At 36.2% G+C, this 16,106-nt stretch overlaps 1 protein-coding gene across 1 annotated transcript; it reads left to right on the forward strand.

The window, feature by feature from the left end:
- Positions 1 to 201: 201 nt before the first annotated feature.
- On the forward strand, positions 202 to 13,567 carry LOC123300515 (mucin-2-like). The gene is made up of 4 exons (XM_044883099.1): positions 202 to 337; positions 699 to 1,326; positions 5,332 to 8,267; positions 11,492 to 13,567. The coding sequence occupies exons 1-4, from the start codon at positions 308 to 310 to the stop codon at positions 13,565 to 13,567; spliced, it is 5,670 nt and encodes a 1,889-aa protein (XP_044739034.1). The 5' UTR covers positions 202 to 307.
- The last annotated feature ends 2,539 nt before the right edge of the window (positions 13,568 to 16,106 follow it).

Genomic DNA, 16,106 nt, shown 5'->3' on the forward strand with positions numbered 1-16,106 from the left:
CTTAATTAATAACATTTATTTAAAAACACGATACAAATTGCTATTAATTTTCTTTAGCACTTACTTAATTTTCTAAAATTTATTTCTAAATAGTTTAAGATGAAAAACCGATATTATGAATAAACCGATGGGATTTCTTTGTACAGGGTTTTTGAATCGACATACTTTTGTATTCTTCAACTAAACCTACCAGTTTACAGAAAATCTTTTAGCTGCATATATTGCTGTATGGAAATGATGCCTAAAAGGAAATTTCCACTTTGGAAACATTTTGGAGCTATTGTGACAGTGAAAAACTGCTATACAAATGAAAAAAGTGAAATTCCTTATGATTTTGGTAACTATTTTATTATTGGGTTTTCGTTTATAGTCATATTTTTTCGGAAAATCCTGAAAATATAAACTTATTCTCTAAATCGAGGGTCGGTGGAGTACGACGAAGGTGTGCAAGGAATTCCCTAATAATTTTACTACCTCGACGCACACAATTTTTATTTAAATAATTGAGCAACAACAAACATAATTTTTCGAATAGTTTACGAATAAATAAATCCGAAATTATTAGATAAGACCAACTCTTTCTTTACCTAAGTTCAATATAAAAATAGACATCCACAATTCAGGTAGTCTTAAAATAAACACTTGAAAACATTAACAGTTCTCGCACTATTTTAAAATATACCTAATTTGATTCACAGGTTATATGTGGAATTTCGGTCAAATTTTCGAGTACATTGAAATTCATTACAAAGAAACAGTCAGAACAAGCAAATTCTGAATCACAATATCGAGCACTACAGAAAGTGATTATACAAGGATCAATGAACTACAAATTATATCAAATATTGAATCGGACTACTTCGAGCGTATTGGACTACTTCCAGTTACACAATCCACGATTTCTACAATACCGACGATCCCAATCGACATCGATGAATCTTTCACCATTTATAATTTATTTGAAATACCGTTCACTTTATCCAACTCTTTCGAAGCATGCATGGCAAACAGATGGTCGTCGCTATATTTATACGCATCCTTCGTATACGACTTATCCACCACCTACCAAATATACATCGGCAATAGATGCATTCACGACTTATCCTCCTCGTGATTCACGTATACAAGTTAATATTGATTTGAATAAAACAATTCTACCAGGACGTCCTACTACTGCGCGTCCTTTAACTACAACCTCACGACCATCAAGTCTACTTCCCTTCGTGCCTCCTAAGGAAATTCCCTCACTTTATAATCCTTATAATAAGTGCCCATTTCCAAATAACTGCAGAGGAACCCCTCCCCCTCCTCCTTCTAATTTCCAAGGCCCCTCGTACAGCTGGGGATAGTTAATTGCAAAAATCTTTTAAATTTTACAAAAATCACAACTTTCTTAAAAACTGCAATAATCCAGATAATTGGTAAGTTAAACAAGCATGCATTTTCCATGTAGAAAGTATTGGGATCAATTCCCGACCCTTTTTAATAATACAAATATATATTTTTTAAATATAATACAAATTCATTAAATCAATTATATCCTGAATATTTCTTTATATAGCTGAGATCATTCTGCTGATCTAATTCCATCGAGACTGTTCTTCGCTATGTTTCAAGAAAATCTGCTCATTAGTTGGAAGATCAGCATCTATTTTCTAGTTGTTATAAGGTAAGGAACCATTATAGGGTAAGGAACCCTAAAATCACCCTTGAAGCATAGCTATGAACTCTTCAAATCAAATTACCGTTCAAACACACGTATATACAAAAAGATATATAAACAGACACGTTAAAGTTATAATACCACCTTTCAGTCGGGGGTTTGAAATACGCACACACACTCCGACATAAACACACATATACAAGCACAACGCATGTGACAACATCAATTCATCCGAAAAGCTACAGCGAAGAAAATTGAATTTCTATAAATTTACTATAATACTGTATTGGAAAATCCCTCAAATCTCCTTACCACACAAACTGAAGAAGTTTATTCGTTTGAAGTAATTTTCTAAGACTTTACACAAGTTTCGGGGAGGAGGGGATTGTGTCGGCTGTAACTTCGCCCATGCTTCTAGGTACGATTCTTAAGAAAAACCTACAAGAAGAAATCCAATACACACGCCTGAACATATCCTTCCAATGCTTCTATAATTTGAGCGTTTAGTGTTATTGAGCGTTAGTTAAACACTCACATTCAAAGCATTCTAATTTACGATCACCCTTTATTAGGAAATTAGGTTTTTTAATTACTGGTAATTGGATTTCATAATAAAATAATGCAAGTAAATAAACCTATTGCCTGTTCAAATTAACTAATTACCTATTATTAAATCTATTATTGTATTAACAAAATGTCGTAATTTCAGAAAAGCTAAATAATTTCGCTTGATCTATTCACATGCTTTCAATATGTAAATTTTGCAATTATTATATAGGATTGAGCATTGTTTCATTAATTGATTTATAATTTTGTTAAGGCTTCTTAGATTTAGGTATCTACTTTATGCAGAGTTTGTGCTTTATAAAACATTTAATATAATAATTAATATTTTTGTGAATTTTCGATTTTAGTCCTGTAAAGAAGAACTTGATACTTTCAAAACTTTGGTTGGCTCTCTCAATGTTTTTGTGTTAAGAAAGAATCGAATTTCATTTTTATAAATTGTTAATCGAAGAATATTCTTGATTTTCGAAAATGTTTCACTACATTATGCATATAAGAGAATAAACCACTACTTTTGATACTATTTAACTTATTTCCTTTTGTGTGTTTTTTACTGCTTTTTTAGAATTTCCTCTTCCAAGCCATTCTTTTCCTACCCAAAAATGAACTTGAATCAAATATATCGAAATGAAATAAATAGAGCAAAACAATTTTTCAATTTAAAAGAATCTATCTTCAAACATTCGATATTATTTTGTTGCCGCGGTCTCCATAAAGAACAGAATATTATAAAATATTATATAGCAAGACAAATTAAGGTGTCAGTTGGGTGTTTTACCATTAATCGAAAACAAGCCGAAGACATTAAGCTTAGAAACTATGGAATAATAATTTTTGGAACACTTTTATTCCGTTTACGTCGAAAATAGATAGACGAAGCTTAGATGAAGATTACTTTGAAAAACATAAACATAGACTTAAAATACCGTTTTTATCATGATTAACGATTTTCTCAAAATATACTTTTTGATCTTACGCTGACATCTGCTCAATAGTCTATTTGACTGGTTTCCATAAATACCTGAATTAATCAAAGTTCCCTTTTTGCGGGCTAGAATAAGAATCTGTTACAAAAACTATGTTCCACGAAAAGAAAAAAAATTGACTCCTGTTCAACTAGGAATACGCACCTTTATAAAAAAAATACTGTATATTGGTTTCCGTTCCTCTAATAATAAGCCAATATATGTTTTCATATTTTGTGACTTTCCATCCCGTTTAAAAAAAAAAAGAAGGGTTTGAAAGAAACTTTTAAAAAATCACAAAAAGTCACAGTGAAAATGAAATTATTTAAAAATACGACTAGCATGTAACTTTCTCAAATTGTTTACCATTCAAGAATAATACATATTATCGAAATGATTGATGATTGATTCCACTTCAAGACTCGACTTGGATCAGTTAATAATTGTCGAAGTGAAGAAAATTACTATGAAAAAAAATGAAATGTTTCATATTTATTTTGGTAACTATTAATTTTATTTCCTCATTTTTTTTATGTCCCAATTTAGTCAATTTTTTAACAAACTGAACTTATTGAATTATTTTGAGATTCTAAGTGCATATACTACACCGGCCCATAACCATTGCTTATGAAATTAATTTTTGGTTTATAAAAGCTTTATAAAAGTTTTATATAAGCTTTTTGTCAGACTATCCATTAGAGCAAAGTAATTTCACAGACCGAAGTTGCAAGTACACCAAAACAGCTCAGGTAAACGTTGTGAGTGATAATACTACTATTAAAACGAAAAATAATGAAATATTTTAATCGAAAAATTTTATGACTATATCCAGTAGCGTGATATTACGGGATGTGCGATTAAAAAAAGGAGGAACATCTTAATTTCTCTACGCCACTTTTGTCAGCCTTTTCAATAAATCTTGATGTTATAACGTAACGATTGACGCAAATTCGGCATCGCCATCAGGTTACATTCACATGAAATATGTAGTGTTAATACATCGTCCGGAATAAATAGTTAGTAAACTATGTAATTGAGTTCCCTGTTTAAGACATCCTTATGATTGTTTAATGCTAATAGTGATATACCCAATGGCAATCACCTACACCTCACATATAAGTATTTAATGAAAACCAAAAAAATAAAAAAAATAAATGAAAAAAAATCGAACCAACAGTTTCCGCTTGAAAGTGAGTGACCCAATTTATAAAAAAAAAACAAATGGTATAGCCCGTTTTTATCTTCTTTTTCTTAGACGGAAGATATAATTATATCTCAAGTGCCTATTTATGGCTCTTCTCAGCATCGTCGATGATTTGGTATATGAAAAATTATTTCAATGAGCCGCAACGGCGCATGTAGAATAGGGACCTTTGATAAACATGAATCCTAAATTGTTGATAATAACAGTAAATTAATTGCTATAGGTTATGCATGGAATTTCCGTCAGCTTTGCAAACTCATTAAAATGGTTCTCAAAGAAGCAGCCAGAGCTAGCGAATTATCGATTAGATTATCCGGCATTACAATCAATGAAATATTTCGACAAACCATCGATCGAAAAGAACACCTTCAATTTTCCGCAGAAAACTAACCAACATCAATTTGATTATTTCTATTCGCGTAGTCCATCAGTTGATCTGACAAATCGAATACCAGAATCAATTATACCGTCGTATTTGAAGTTTCAACCATACTATTCAAGACCGTCGATAAATTTTAAATTGCAAACGCAATATCTCAATCGGCTACTTTTTCCAAACCAATCAGTAAATGCAAGGAGCAGTCTATTATTTCCTTCGATATACTCGAAGTATCCGTTAATGTTCGGAGATTCTTCGGCATATTTAAAGTTTCGATTATTATTCCCAAATCCCCGGGCGTATTCAAAGACTCGTCCATCTTTGATTCCTCAGACAGACTTCAACAGTATATATGGCAGAAATAGACCTTACAAAGAACCGAAGCGTCGCCCAGAAAAACTTACGACCCTTCCCCCCTGTCCCCCTACTACCGTTGGTAAAGGTGGTAAAACAACATTACCTACAATTAAATGTGACCAACATTGGAAACCACCAATTCTGATTCCTGGTCCAAATATAAAACCCATAGCAACTTTTCAATGCGAATTTCTAGATTGCAAGCCACCTCTAACATATACAACACCACCTTGCGAGTTCCCACATTGTACAACTCCTCTTACAACTCTTTTTACATATTCTCCTTCAACAACGCCTTCTTCGACATACCCACCTCGAACAACTCCCCCTCGAACAGATTATTCCCCAACCACGCCTATTTATTGTGAATTTACAGATGATTGCTCATTTCCACCAATTACGTATACTACACCTTTATGCCCATTTCCAGAATGTACTACTACACCACCTCAGCCACCCGAGCCTCCTCCACCAACTAGAACACCTCCACCTATAAGAACACCTCCACCGACTGCGTCACCCCCTCCACCTCTACCTACTGAGCCACCAGGACCGACTAGACCACCTACACCGACTGGACCATCTCCACCGACTTGGTCACCCCCACCAACTAGAACTCCCCCTCCACCTCTACCTACTGGGCCATCACCAGCAACTAGACCACCTCGACCTACTGGACCACCCCCATCGACTAGACCACCTAAGCCACCCAAGCGTCCTCCACCAACTAGAACACCTCCACCGATAAGAACACCTCCACCGACTACGTCACCCCCTCCACCTCTACCTACTGAGCCACCAGCACCAACTAGAACTCCCCCTCCACCTCTACCTACTGGGCCATCACCAGCAACTAGACCACCTCGACCTACTGGACCACCCCCATCGACTAGACCACCTAAGCCACCCAAGCGTCCTCCACCAACTAGAACACCTCCACCGATAAGAACACCTCCACCGACTACGTCACCCCCTCCACCTCTACCTACTGAGCCACCAGCACCAACTAGACCACCTACACCGACTGGAACATCTCCACCGACTTGGTCACCCCCACCAACTAGAACTCCCCCTCCACCTCTACCTACTGGGCCATCACCAGCAACTAGACCACCTCGACCTACTGGACCACCCCCATCGACTAGACCACCTAAGCCACCCAAGCGTCCTCCACCAACTAGAACACCTCCACCGATAAGAACACCTCCACCGACTACGTCACCCCCTCCACCTCTACCTACTGAGCCACCAGCACCAACTAGACCACCTACACCGACTGGAACATCTCCACCGACTTGGTCACCCCCACCAACTAGAACTCCCCCTCCACCTCTACGTACTGGGCCATCACCAGCAACTAGACCACCTCGACCTACTGGACCACCCCCATCGACTAGACCACCTAAGCCACCCAAGCGTCCTCCACCAACTAGAACACCTCCACCGATAAGAACACCTCCACCGACTGCGTCACCCCCTCCACCTCTACCTACTGAGCCACCAGCACCAACTAGACCACCTACACCGACTGGACCATCTCCACCGACTTGGTCACCCCCAACAACTAGAACTCCTCCTCCACCTCTACCTACTGGGCCATCACCAGCAACTAGACCACCTCGACCTACTAGACCACCCCCAATAACTAGACCACCAACATCAACTAGACCACCTCAGCCACCCAAGCCTCCTCCACCAACTAGAACATCTCCACCGACTGCGTCACCCCCTCCACCTCTACCTACTGAGCCACCAGCACCATCTAGACCACCTCCACGAACTAGAACACCTCCAACAATTAGACCACCTCTAGAAACGTGGACACCAACTTGGCCACCATTTCCGAGTCTACCAACTTGGCCACCTCCTCCACCTCTACCTACTTGGCCACCCCCTCCACCTCCACCGACTTGGCCACCACTACCAACTTTACCACCTCCACCAACATGGCCACCCCTTCCACCTCTACCAACTTGGCCGCCACCACCTACTTGGCCACCACCTCCTACTTGGCCACCACCACCAACTTTACCACCACCACCAACTTGGCCACCATTTCCACCTTTACCAACGTGGCCACCTCCACCAAAAATACCTCCGCCACCTCCACTACCAACTTGGCCACCACCTCCACCTGCACCAACTTGGCCACCCCCTCCACCACTACCTTCCTGGCCACCACCACCAACTGTACCACCCCTACCAACTTGGCCACCACATCCAACTCATCCAACTTGGGCTCCCCCTCCAACTCTACCTACTTGGCCACCACTACCAAGCAGACCACCACTACCATCGTGGCCACCACCACCACCTCCACCATCTTGGCCACCCCCTCCAACTCTTCCTACTTGGCCACCTCCACCACCTCCGCCAAGTAGACTTTCACCACCAACTTGGCCACCACCTCCAACTCTTCCAACTTGGCAACCCCCTCCATCCCTACCTACTTGGCCACCACTACCAACGAGACCACCTCCACCAACTTGGCCAACACCTCCATCTCCACCAACTTGGCCACCCCCTCCATCTCTACCTACTTGGCCACCACCACCAACTGGACCATCTCTACCAACGTGGCCACCCCCACCATCTCCACCAACTTGGCCACCCCCTCCAACTCTACCTACTTGGCCACCTTTTCCAACTAGACCTTGCCTTACTACTTGCCCACCCCAACCATCTCTACCAACTAGACCACCTACTCCTTCTCCACCAACTTGGCCAACTCTGCCAACAAGTCCGCCGACATCATCTCCACCTCTGCCAACTTGGTTTACCGTTCCACCCTCACCAACTTGGCCTACCCTGCCACCTTCACAAACTTGGCCTCCAACTTCACCCACTTGGCTACCTCCACCAACTAGACAGCCCCCACCACCTCCTACTAAACCAAGTAGAACACCTCCACCAAGTAGAACACCTCCACCAAGTAGAAAACCTCCACCAACTAAATCACCTCCACCAACTTGGACACCTCCGCCAACACCTACTTATCCTCCTCCCGGTCCTTGTGACACGTTTATTGATTGTTATCCTCCGATAACTTATGCAACGCAAACTAGCCATTGCCAGTTTCCAAATTGTAAATCAACACCTCCTCCTCCAAAAAAAGGCAGCGCTGAATGTTCTGCTTTTCCTTGTCTCCAGAAATGCTCTATTCCTCGTCCTCCATATTGTAGGTCTCGGTGTTTATATGGTGATTGCAGACCATTATATTATTTATACCACAATTAAAATTATAATTAAATCATTGTATCATATTCAAGCTAGGTCATATTAATAATAATATAATGCGAAAACTACCAACATTGACACATAAATTACGAACCATCATCTACTTTACGTGTAAACCATGAAGACATTCCTGTATAAAAAACTGTTGCTATCTATATATTGTTGCTATTTCTATAACATAAAAACCTCTAAAAATTAATTAATATTTTTGTTCTCTCCCCCTTCGAGTCTAGAGCCTCGTTTACTTTAAGAGCAAAGTCTCTCTATACCTCAAACAAATAATTTGAATAATTTGGAAATAGGACGAATTTCAAGTAATATTAAAGCGACCTCAATAGCGGCCTATAATGAATAACAATACATACACATAGCACAATATGTATAATCAATAAATAAATAAACCTCACAAAGTAAACATACTTTGTAAGCTTAAAGCTCGATAACATGAATTTTCTCATGGTTTTTAACTTATTAACGAGATTCAACTGTACTAATCAATGCTATTGGAAAAAAAATACGTGTTTAGCAGACTTTATGTGTCATAGTAAAATCGCCTTGGAACATGATCTCGAATTTAGTTTACGCCAAAAAATTGTTTATCGTAATTGCATTCGCCATTACCCTCCAGCTGACGAAATTCTCAGACTACGGATAGAGTTTTATTTTTTCCAATGTCTTAGCCCAACTTATTATTAGATAAGAATCTTGAAATTGGTTCATAGTCAAGGATTTGGTAGATTAATCCGAAATAACCGGTTTCGTTGCGAAAGGTGTGCCAGGAAACGTTTTTTCTCATAGTTAACAGCGTTAGAATTTCACATATCAATTTTTTGTTTAGTGTGTTTTTCACTTTGTTAAATAACAAAATCAAATTTCAGTTCGATTGGATCACGGGAAAAGTGTTAAAAATCGATCCAAAGTTTTTTAGGCAGACAAAAAGACAAGCAGACACTACGACTTAAAATAAAGACACTACGAGTAGATATGAAACTAGCCTTGTTTTTTTCTCCAAGAGGCATTAAGCTATAATCATAATAATATCTCAAATTTTTTGTTTTTACTTCAATTTAAAAATTAATGACTATTATCAGCCTTTATTTTCAATTTTCTCATGTTTATGTTTATCAGTGGCTTCGAGTTTGTAATAATGTTAACCAGGGCGGTTGCGCTAATATCTCTGCTTTTGTTTACGAAACTAAATAAAAAAAAATTGTAAAACCAACAATAAAATGTTGTGAAATATAATGTTACAGCAATTCTTAACAAATCGAGTCATTTTTATTCCTCTCCAATGAATGATCTTTATTCTTTTCAAATGACGTCTATCCCATTCCAATGAGAAAATTTTAAAAGGGGAAAAAGCCCAATATTCTTGTTTTTACTTCCAAGGGGTCGAATATATTTGTTGAAATGCCTATATGCCATAATGGATTTTTTCAAAACTTTCCATCATATCGAAAAAACAAATCCTTTGATAGACAATGGCATGGTTTTATATAGTAATACAGAAATCGGTGGTTAGTCAAGTAAGATTTAGAAGTAAACCAATTTTTCGATATATTATCCAACGTCCCCCATTGTTTTAAAGAATGTTATATTTAGCTATGCAGCACAATGTCTGTTAGGAAACAGGGTAAAGTTGTTTTATGTACAAAAACTCACAAACAAGTCAATAGGAGATATTTTAAAAAACCCTATTCTCAAGACGTTTGACCTTGAATAATTTTTTTTGTGCAACATGGTTAGTTATGGACTTTTTATAGCTCATTTCTTGCATCCGACTAAAGGTTATCTCGGAGAAAAAACTTCACTTGGATTTTTTAAGCAGAAGAACCTTTATTTCCTGGACTAATACGCTGATTTTTAAGCAAACTAGGCAGGCATGAACAAATTGGAATTTTTTTTTAATTAGATTGATTTTACTTTGGCGCACAAAAAAATATTCAAATTTGCTTTGCTCACCCTGCATTACTATAATTGAATGTCAACCGAATTTCATAATCAATATAACAAAATGATTTCTTACTAAAAATAAACACTAATTACGTAAAATCTAAAATTTATTGATAAAATATTGTAGCTTTCATGTAGTCAGTGAATTCAGAAGCTAGAAACATTTACGTTTGTATTGTTTTTACGTTTATGACTAAAAACAGGGAGCCAAAAAAAGAATTTGTCTTGGGCTTTAGCCCAAAGACTTTGAAGGGGACCAAATTACATACCAAATGCAATCAGTAAAACAGTCAAAAAGTAACTGAATTGATGGTGTAAAATTGCTAAAGCTAGTCTTTTTAACAAATTTTTTATATAAAAGAATTTATGTGACTTAAAAGATTCATGCAATTATTACGGAAGTCAATAATATCTACTATCACAAAAAAATGAAATCTACTGTGGTTATTTTGGTGAATATTGTTTTTTTTCCTACTTTAATTCTACTGTCAAAACTCTAGTCGGTTTTTGAAAATAATTTTAAAACAAATCGCATTTTAGTTAATTTCTTTGAGGGCAAAATCACTGTTTAGCCATTATTTTTGTTTGTGTATGTATTATTATGATTTTGGCCTTTTCACGAGCAACTAGGTGCACATAGCTGCAATGTCACAATAAACGTTGAATTAAGACCACGTGGTCTTCTGTTTATGGTTTATTGACGCAATCTGACTATGCCATATATTCCAACAGAAAGTAATTTTTGGTTGTGAGATTACACAATTGGTACAATTTTCATGTTTTTTAAGTGTTACTCTGCGTAGGTTTTAATTTGATGTAACAACACATTAAGCAAAATTCATCTAGTGATGATCAAACTAATTTGACACGTAAATAAAGGAAGTGTATGTAAAATCGGAGTACCTTTTGTAAAAGACGTTGTCGAACTTTTCCGAAAAATGTTGACGTTTCACCTAATTCACAAACCATAAGTTGTTGAAATCGTATATTAGGGATTGTAGTAACATCTAGCTGCACATACTTCTCTTCAATCTATTTCCTATTTCCTTTAAGTAACTATACAAATATTATTATTTAATTTTTGACTAATTAGCGTATGACTTATGAATTAGCGTATGACTAAAATTAGCAGATTTTTAAAATTAAGTAATAATTAATTATTTTAGGTCATCTTTGGAATGCCCATAATGTCTGCTTATCCATTGAAATGGAATGCAAAGAAAATGCCAATGCACAAATTTTTGGAGACGCAATATCCAATATTAAAGTCAATGGAATATAATGTCAAGCCATCACTAGAAAAAAAATACGACAAATTATCGAAAAATCATCAACTATCAACTTTTTTAGCTAATCGAGAGCCATATCCAATTTTTTTTAAGTATCCAAAGCTTCGGTCCTACTATCAACTTCGTACGATACAACCAGATTATCGACCAATATTATTCCTCCCTCCTGTTTTATCCGAACAGTATCTATCTCAATATTCAATTAATAATTCATATTCAAGGTATCGACCAGTTTTACCAACTTCTCCAACGTATTTTTACCGTCGACCCTTATATGTAAAATCTGTGGAACATTTCGTTAATAAACCGTTATCTCCAACTTTCCCCACGTATACTAGATATCGACCTTCGGAAAACAGCTATGCGGTCTATTCTGTAAATTGTCCAAAGATGGTGCGATCACTATATCTAGGTCATCCTTTATACGAAGTGGAGGAAAGTCCATTGTCGACTTCTCCAACATATACAAGGTATAGAAGACCATCCAGCCCGGGGTATAAATCGAGGTATACAGGAAAGACGATTCTACCAACAAGACAGACGACAAAAAAAACAATACGTCCTAGCTATTCACCCATCTTACAGGAAGGATCAAATACACCGATTTTAGGAGCAAATTTTAAACCTTATCCAGGAAAGACGACTCTACCAACAAAAGAGAAAACAAAAATACCAATACGTCCTAGCTATTCGCCCATCCTACAGGTAGAAAAAGACTGTAAATTATTGGATTGCCCACCTGTTCATACCTATGAACCCCCACCTTGTGAATTCCCAAAATGCACTACTCCTAGAATCACATCTACTACTACAATAACAAAATATACAACTACAACCACAACTCCGAATAGTCCAGAAATAACTACTCCCGCGGGTAGTCTCTGTAAATTAATCGATTGCCCACCGGTTTATACCTATAAACCTCCACCTTGTGAATTTCCAAAATGCACTACTCCTAGAATCACATCTACTACCACAATCACCACATCTACAACAACAACCACAACTCCTAAGCCTGATAGTCCAGAAATAACTAATCCCGCGGACAGTGACTGTAAATTAATCGATTGCCCACCGGTTTATACCTATAAACCTCCACCTTGTGAATTTCCAAAATGCAGTACCCCTAGAGTCACCACATCTACTTCTACGACTACCACATCTACTACTACAACCACCACATCTACTGCGACAACTACAACTCCTATACCAGATAGTCAAGAAATAACCACTCCCGCGGACAGCGACTGCAATTTTTCAGGGGATTGCGGTGACACAACTCCTCGTGATATACTTACCACAAAAACCACAACGACAGAGAGTGATTGTAACTTTTCAGGAGATTGCGGTGATACTCCCCAGTTTGATGATCCGCTGGATGAATGTGATTTTTCAGGAGATTGCGGTGACACAACTCCTCGTGATATAGTTACCACAACAACCACTGCCACGGAGGTTGATTGTAATTTTTCAGGAAATTGTGGCAACACAAGTCCTCGTGACATAGAAACTACCACAACCACTTCCACGGAGAGTGATTGTAATTTTTCAGGAGATTGCATTGATACAATAACCAAAACAACCACTACAACGCAGAGTGATTGTAATTTTTCAGGAGATTGCGTGGATGCAACTCCTCGTGATATATTTACCACAACAGTCGCTAACACGGAGGGTGATTGCAATTTTTCAGGAGATTGTAGAGACACAACTCCCCGTGATATAGTACACACAACTTTCGCTATCATGGAGAGTGATTGTAATTTTTCAGGAGATTGTGGTGACACAAATCCGAGTGATATAGTAATCACAACTGCCATTACCAGGGAGGTTGATTGTGATTTTTCAGGAGATTGCGGTACACCCACAAAGAAGACCGAAGAAGATTGTCATTTTTCAGGAGATTGCGGTTCTCCTTATGTAGTATCTCTACTCGGTATTTTAAATGACTGAAAATTAACTGACGATTGTGTCCAATTACCACCAGTCGAATATCCAACTCCAACTTCCACCAATTGCGATCAATAATGCCCAACTTTGCCACCTCAAGTTGAATTGTTTATACCATTATTAAATACCAATATCTAAATTATTTATACCATTATTAAATTTTTTTTTCATTCTCGTTCCAAAGCCTATTAAATAATTTGTAAATCTATGTTTTATATTCTTAGCCCCTGTGGTTTTGTTTCTATATTTCTTTAAAATATACTACTGGACATCGTTCAAAAGTAGAATAATAAGTAGTAATTATTGTAACGCTTGTCAAAAAAATTTCAAGATAAGAAACTCCATTTGAACCAGGAAAATATAGGCTTAATAGCGCTGAAATAAATTTCTTGAAATAAATTTAAGTAGATTGTAAATGCATTGTATTTGTTAATCCATTTAGAGCTTTTTATATTTAAGCCACTGTCAATTAAAGAATACACTAATGCTATAAACCTAATTAGTCTAACGTCATTATGTATGTCTTTTCTTGTCTAGTTCCTGATGTTCTTTCTCTTACACATTATAAACACCAATGTAAACACTGTGTTTTTACAATATTGTTTGAGACAAGGAATTTCATCCATGACGATAGGAAATATTTTGGAAAGAGACATGCATTGAATTTCAATATAACCGATCGAGCACTTACATTTTCCACTTGTACTTTAGAACTGAATTTAGATTTAAAAGTAAAAGTGATTGAGCATTATCAGAGAAGACAATACATTTTTTGTGCCGTCCAGATCAGAGACGTTAAGGGAATTGCTTTAAGAGCATCCTTTACTCATCATTAACATTTCGACAATCAAGGTACAACAATCCCCGCTGCATACAAATTATTTTTATAGATTTATCATTAATACAAACTTTTTTTTTTTGTTTCTTTAATATGTATGGACACATCTTCTAAGCGAGCGGATTCCAGTAGTAGACATACAACAATTTTGGATCAGACATCATTAATAAGGATTAAAATAGTTTTTATACTATAGATTTTTGTACACCGGAAATCTATTATTTACATTTAAAATTAATATTTTTTATAACCAGTGTGCATGATACAGTATGTCCCACAAGTCCTCGGCCACTTTTCAATGACCTATTTTTTCTTAAGTACGCAAGTATTTCTTCATGTTTCAAGCACAAGTATTCAAGCTGTTCGATATTTTCCATACGTGGTACCAGATTTACGATAAAAGATTTTAGTTAAGCATTAGTAATCACCAGGTTGGTATATTTAAGACTATTCATCACATCTGTCTTATTTCTAAAGAAAATATCTGCAAAAAGTGCTTAATTTTTGTTATATCAGGAAGCTTTTAACAAACCTGTAATAATACAATAAAAACAAAATTTTTTTCGTCAAAAATTTTATATCTGAAACAAGCAACAGAATAGGTTACATTAGTGGTAAGTAAAATAATTTTAGAGGAATTCTGGGTGGAAATGGGCAAGGATCGGAAGAAGTTTACAGCGATAATAATATAAAGCAAGACAAAGCACGTCAAACTAATTTTTTACTTTCCAAAAGAAATCTGAGGCTCGATGATCAGAAAGTTTTTTTTTTTTATAAGTAGGAGTCGTGAAGGTATTATCGAACATGTATTGGAATTCTAAAAGCTCAAATGTACCCAATGCTATTATACCCAGCGTTCCCTTATATATAGTAAAAGAAAAATTCAATGAAACTTTTTATATTTTTATTATCAGAATTTTTTATTGTTATATAACCATCTCAAAGTAGTTCAATACCTTTTTGGCCATCAGAGGAGAGCCAACACATATGGGAATAAAAATCATAAATTTTTGTTCTCTAATAAATCTCTAGATATTTACTAATAATCATAAAAACCGTACATATATTTTTATATAATATATATATAAATATATATGTTGTAGATGGGTTGTTTAATCGGTTGTTTTACAAAACAGTTACGTTAAAACCGCTGAATAACGTTCAACTCGATTGCATTATCATAGGTTTCACAAAACTACGACTCAAGTTTACATGTAATACAGAATGGCTTATCTACAGTCATGATAATCGTTTGATATGTGAGTGACTATGATGAAATAAAAAATGATCAAATAATTTTTGTTACATAAAATCAATGGCTTATGTCGAAAGAAAACAGTATCTGTTAGGTTGCAAGACCGAAATAAAATAAAAATAAATTCTCAGTCGTAATAATTTTAAAAAATAATTCCCTAAGAATATTACGCTTAAAATGAATAGTATTTAATAATTTAATTAAATTTTAATTTTATAATAATCACTATTACTAGTTATTTTTCATGGCTTTTGATTTGTTTTATAATATCCAAAACTCGTGGCTCACGCTTTTTCAATTTCCCGCACTGACCGTTTTATTTATTAATTTTGAATGTTTAACATATTAGCCTCAAATTGTTGACCTACTTTGATAATTGCAAAGTGTAAATACAATTTTACATTAAAATTGTTTCAGGTGCTTTGCATAACAAAACTGTTTTGTAAAAC

This window comes from Chrysoperla carnea, chromosome 5 (genome assembly GCF_905475395.1).
Source record: "Chrysoperla carnea chromosome 5, inChrCarn1.1, whole genome shotgun sequence".
Taxonomy (NCBI): Eukaryota; Metazoa; Arthropoda; class Insecta; order Neuroptera; family Chrysopidae; genus Chrysoperla; species Chrysoperla carnea.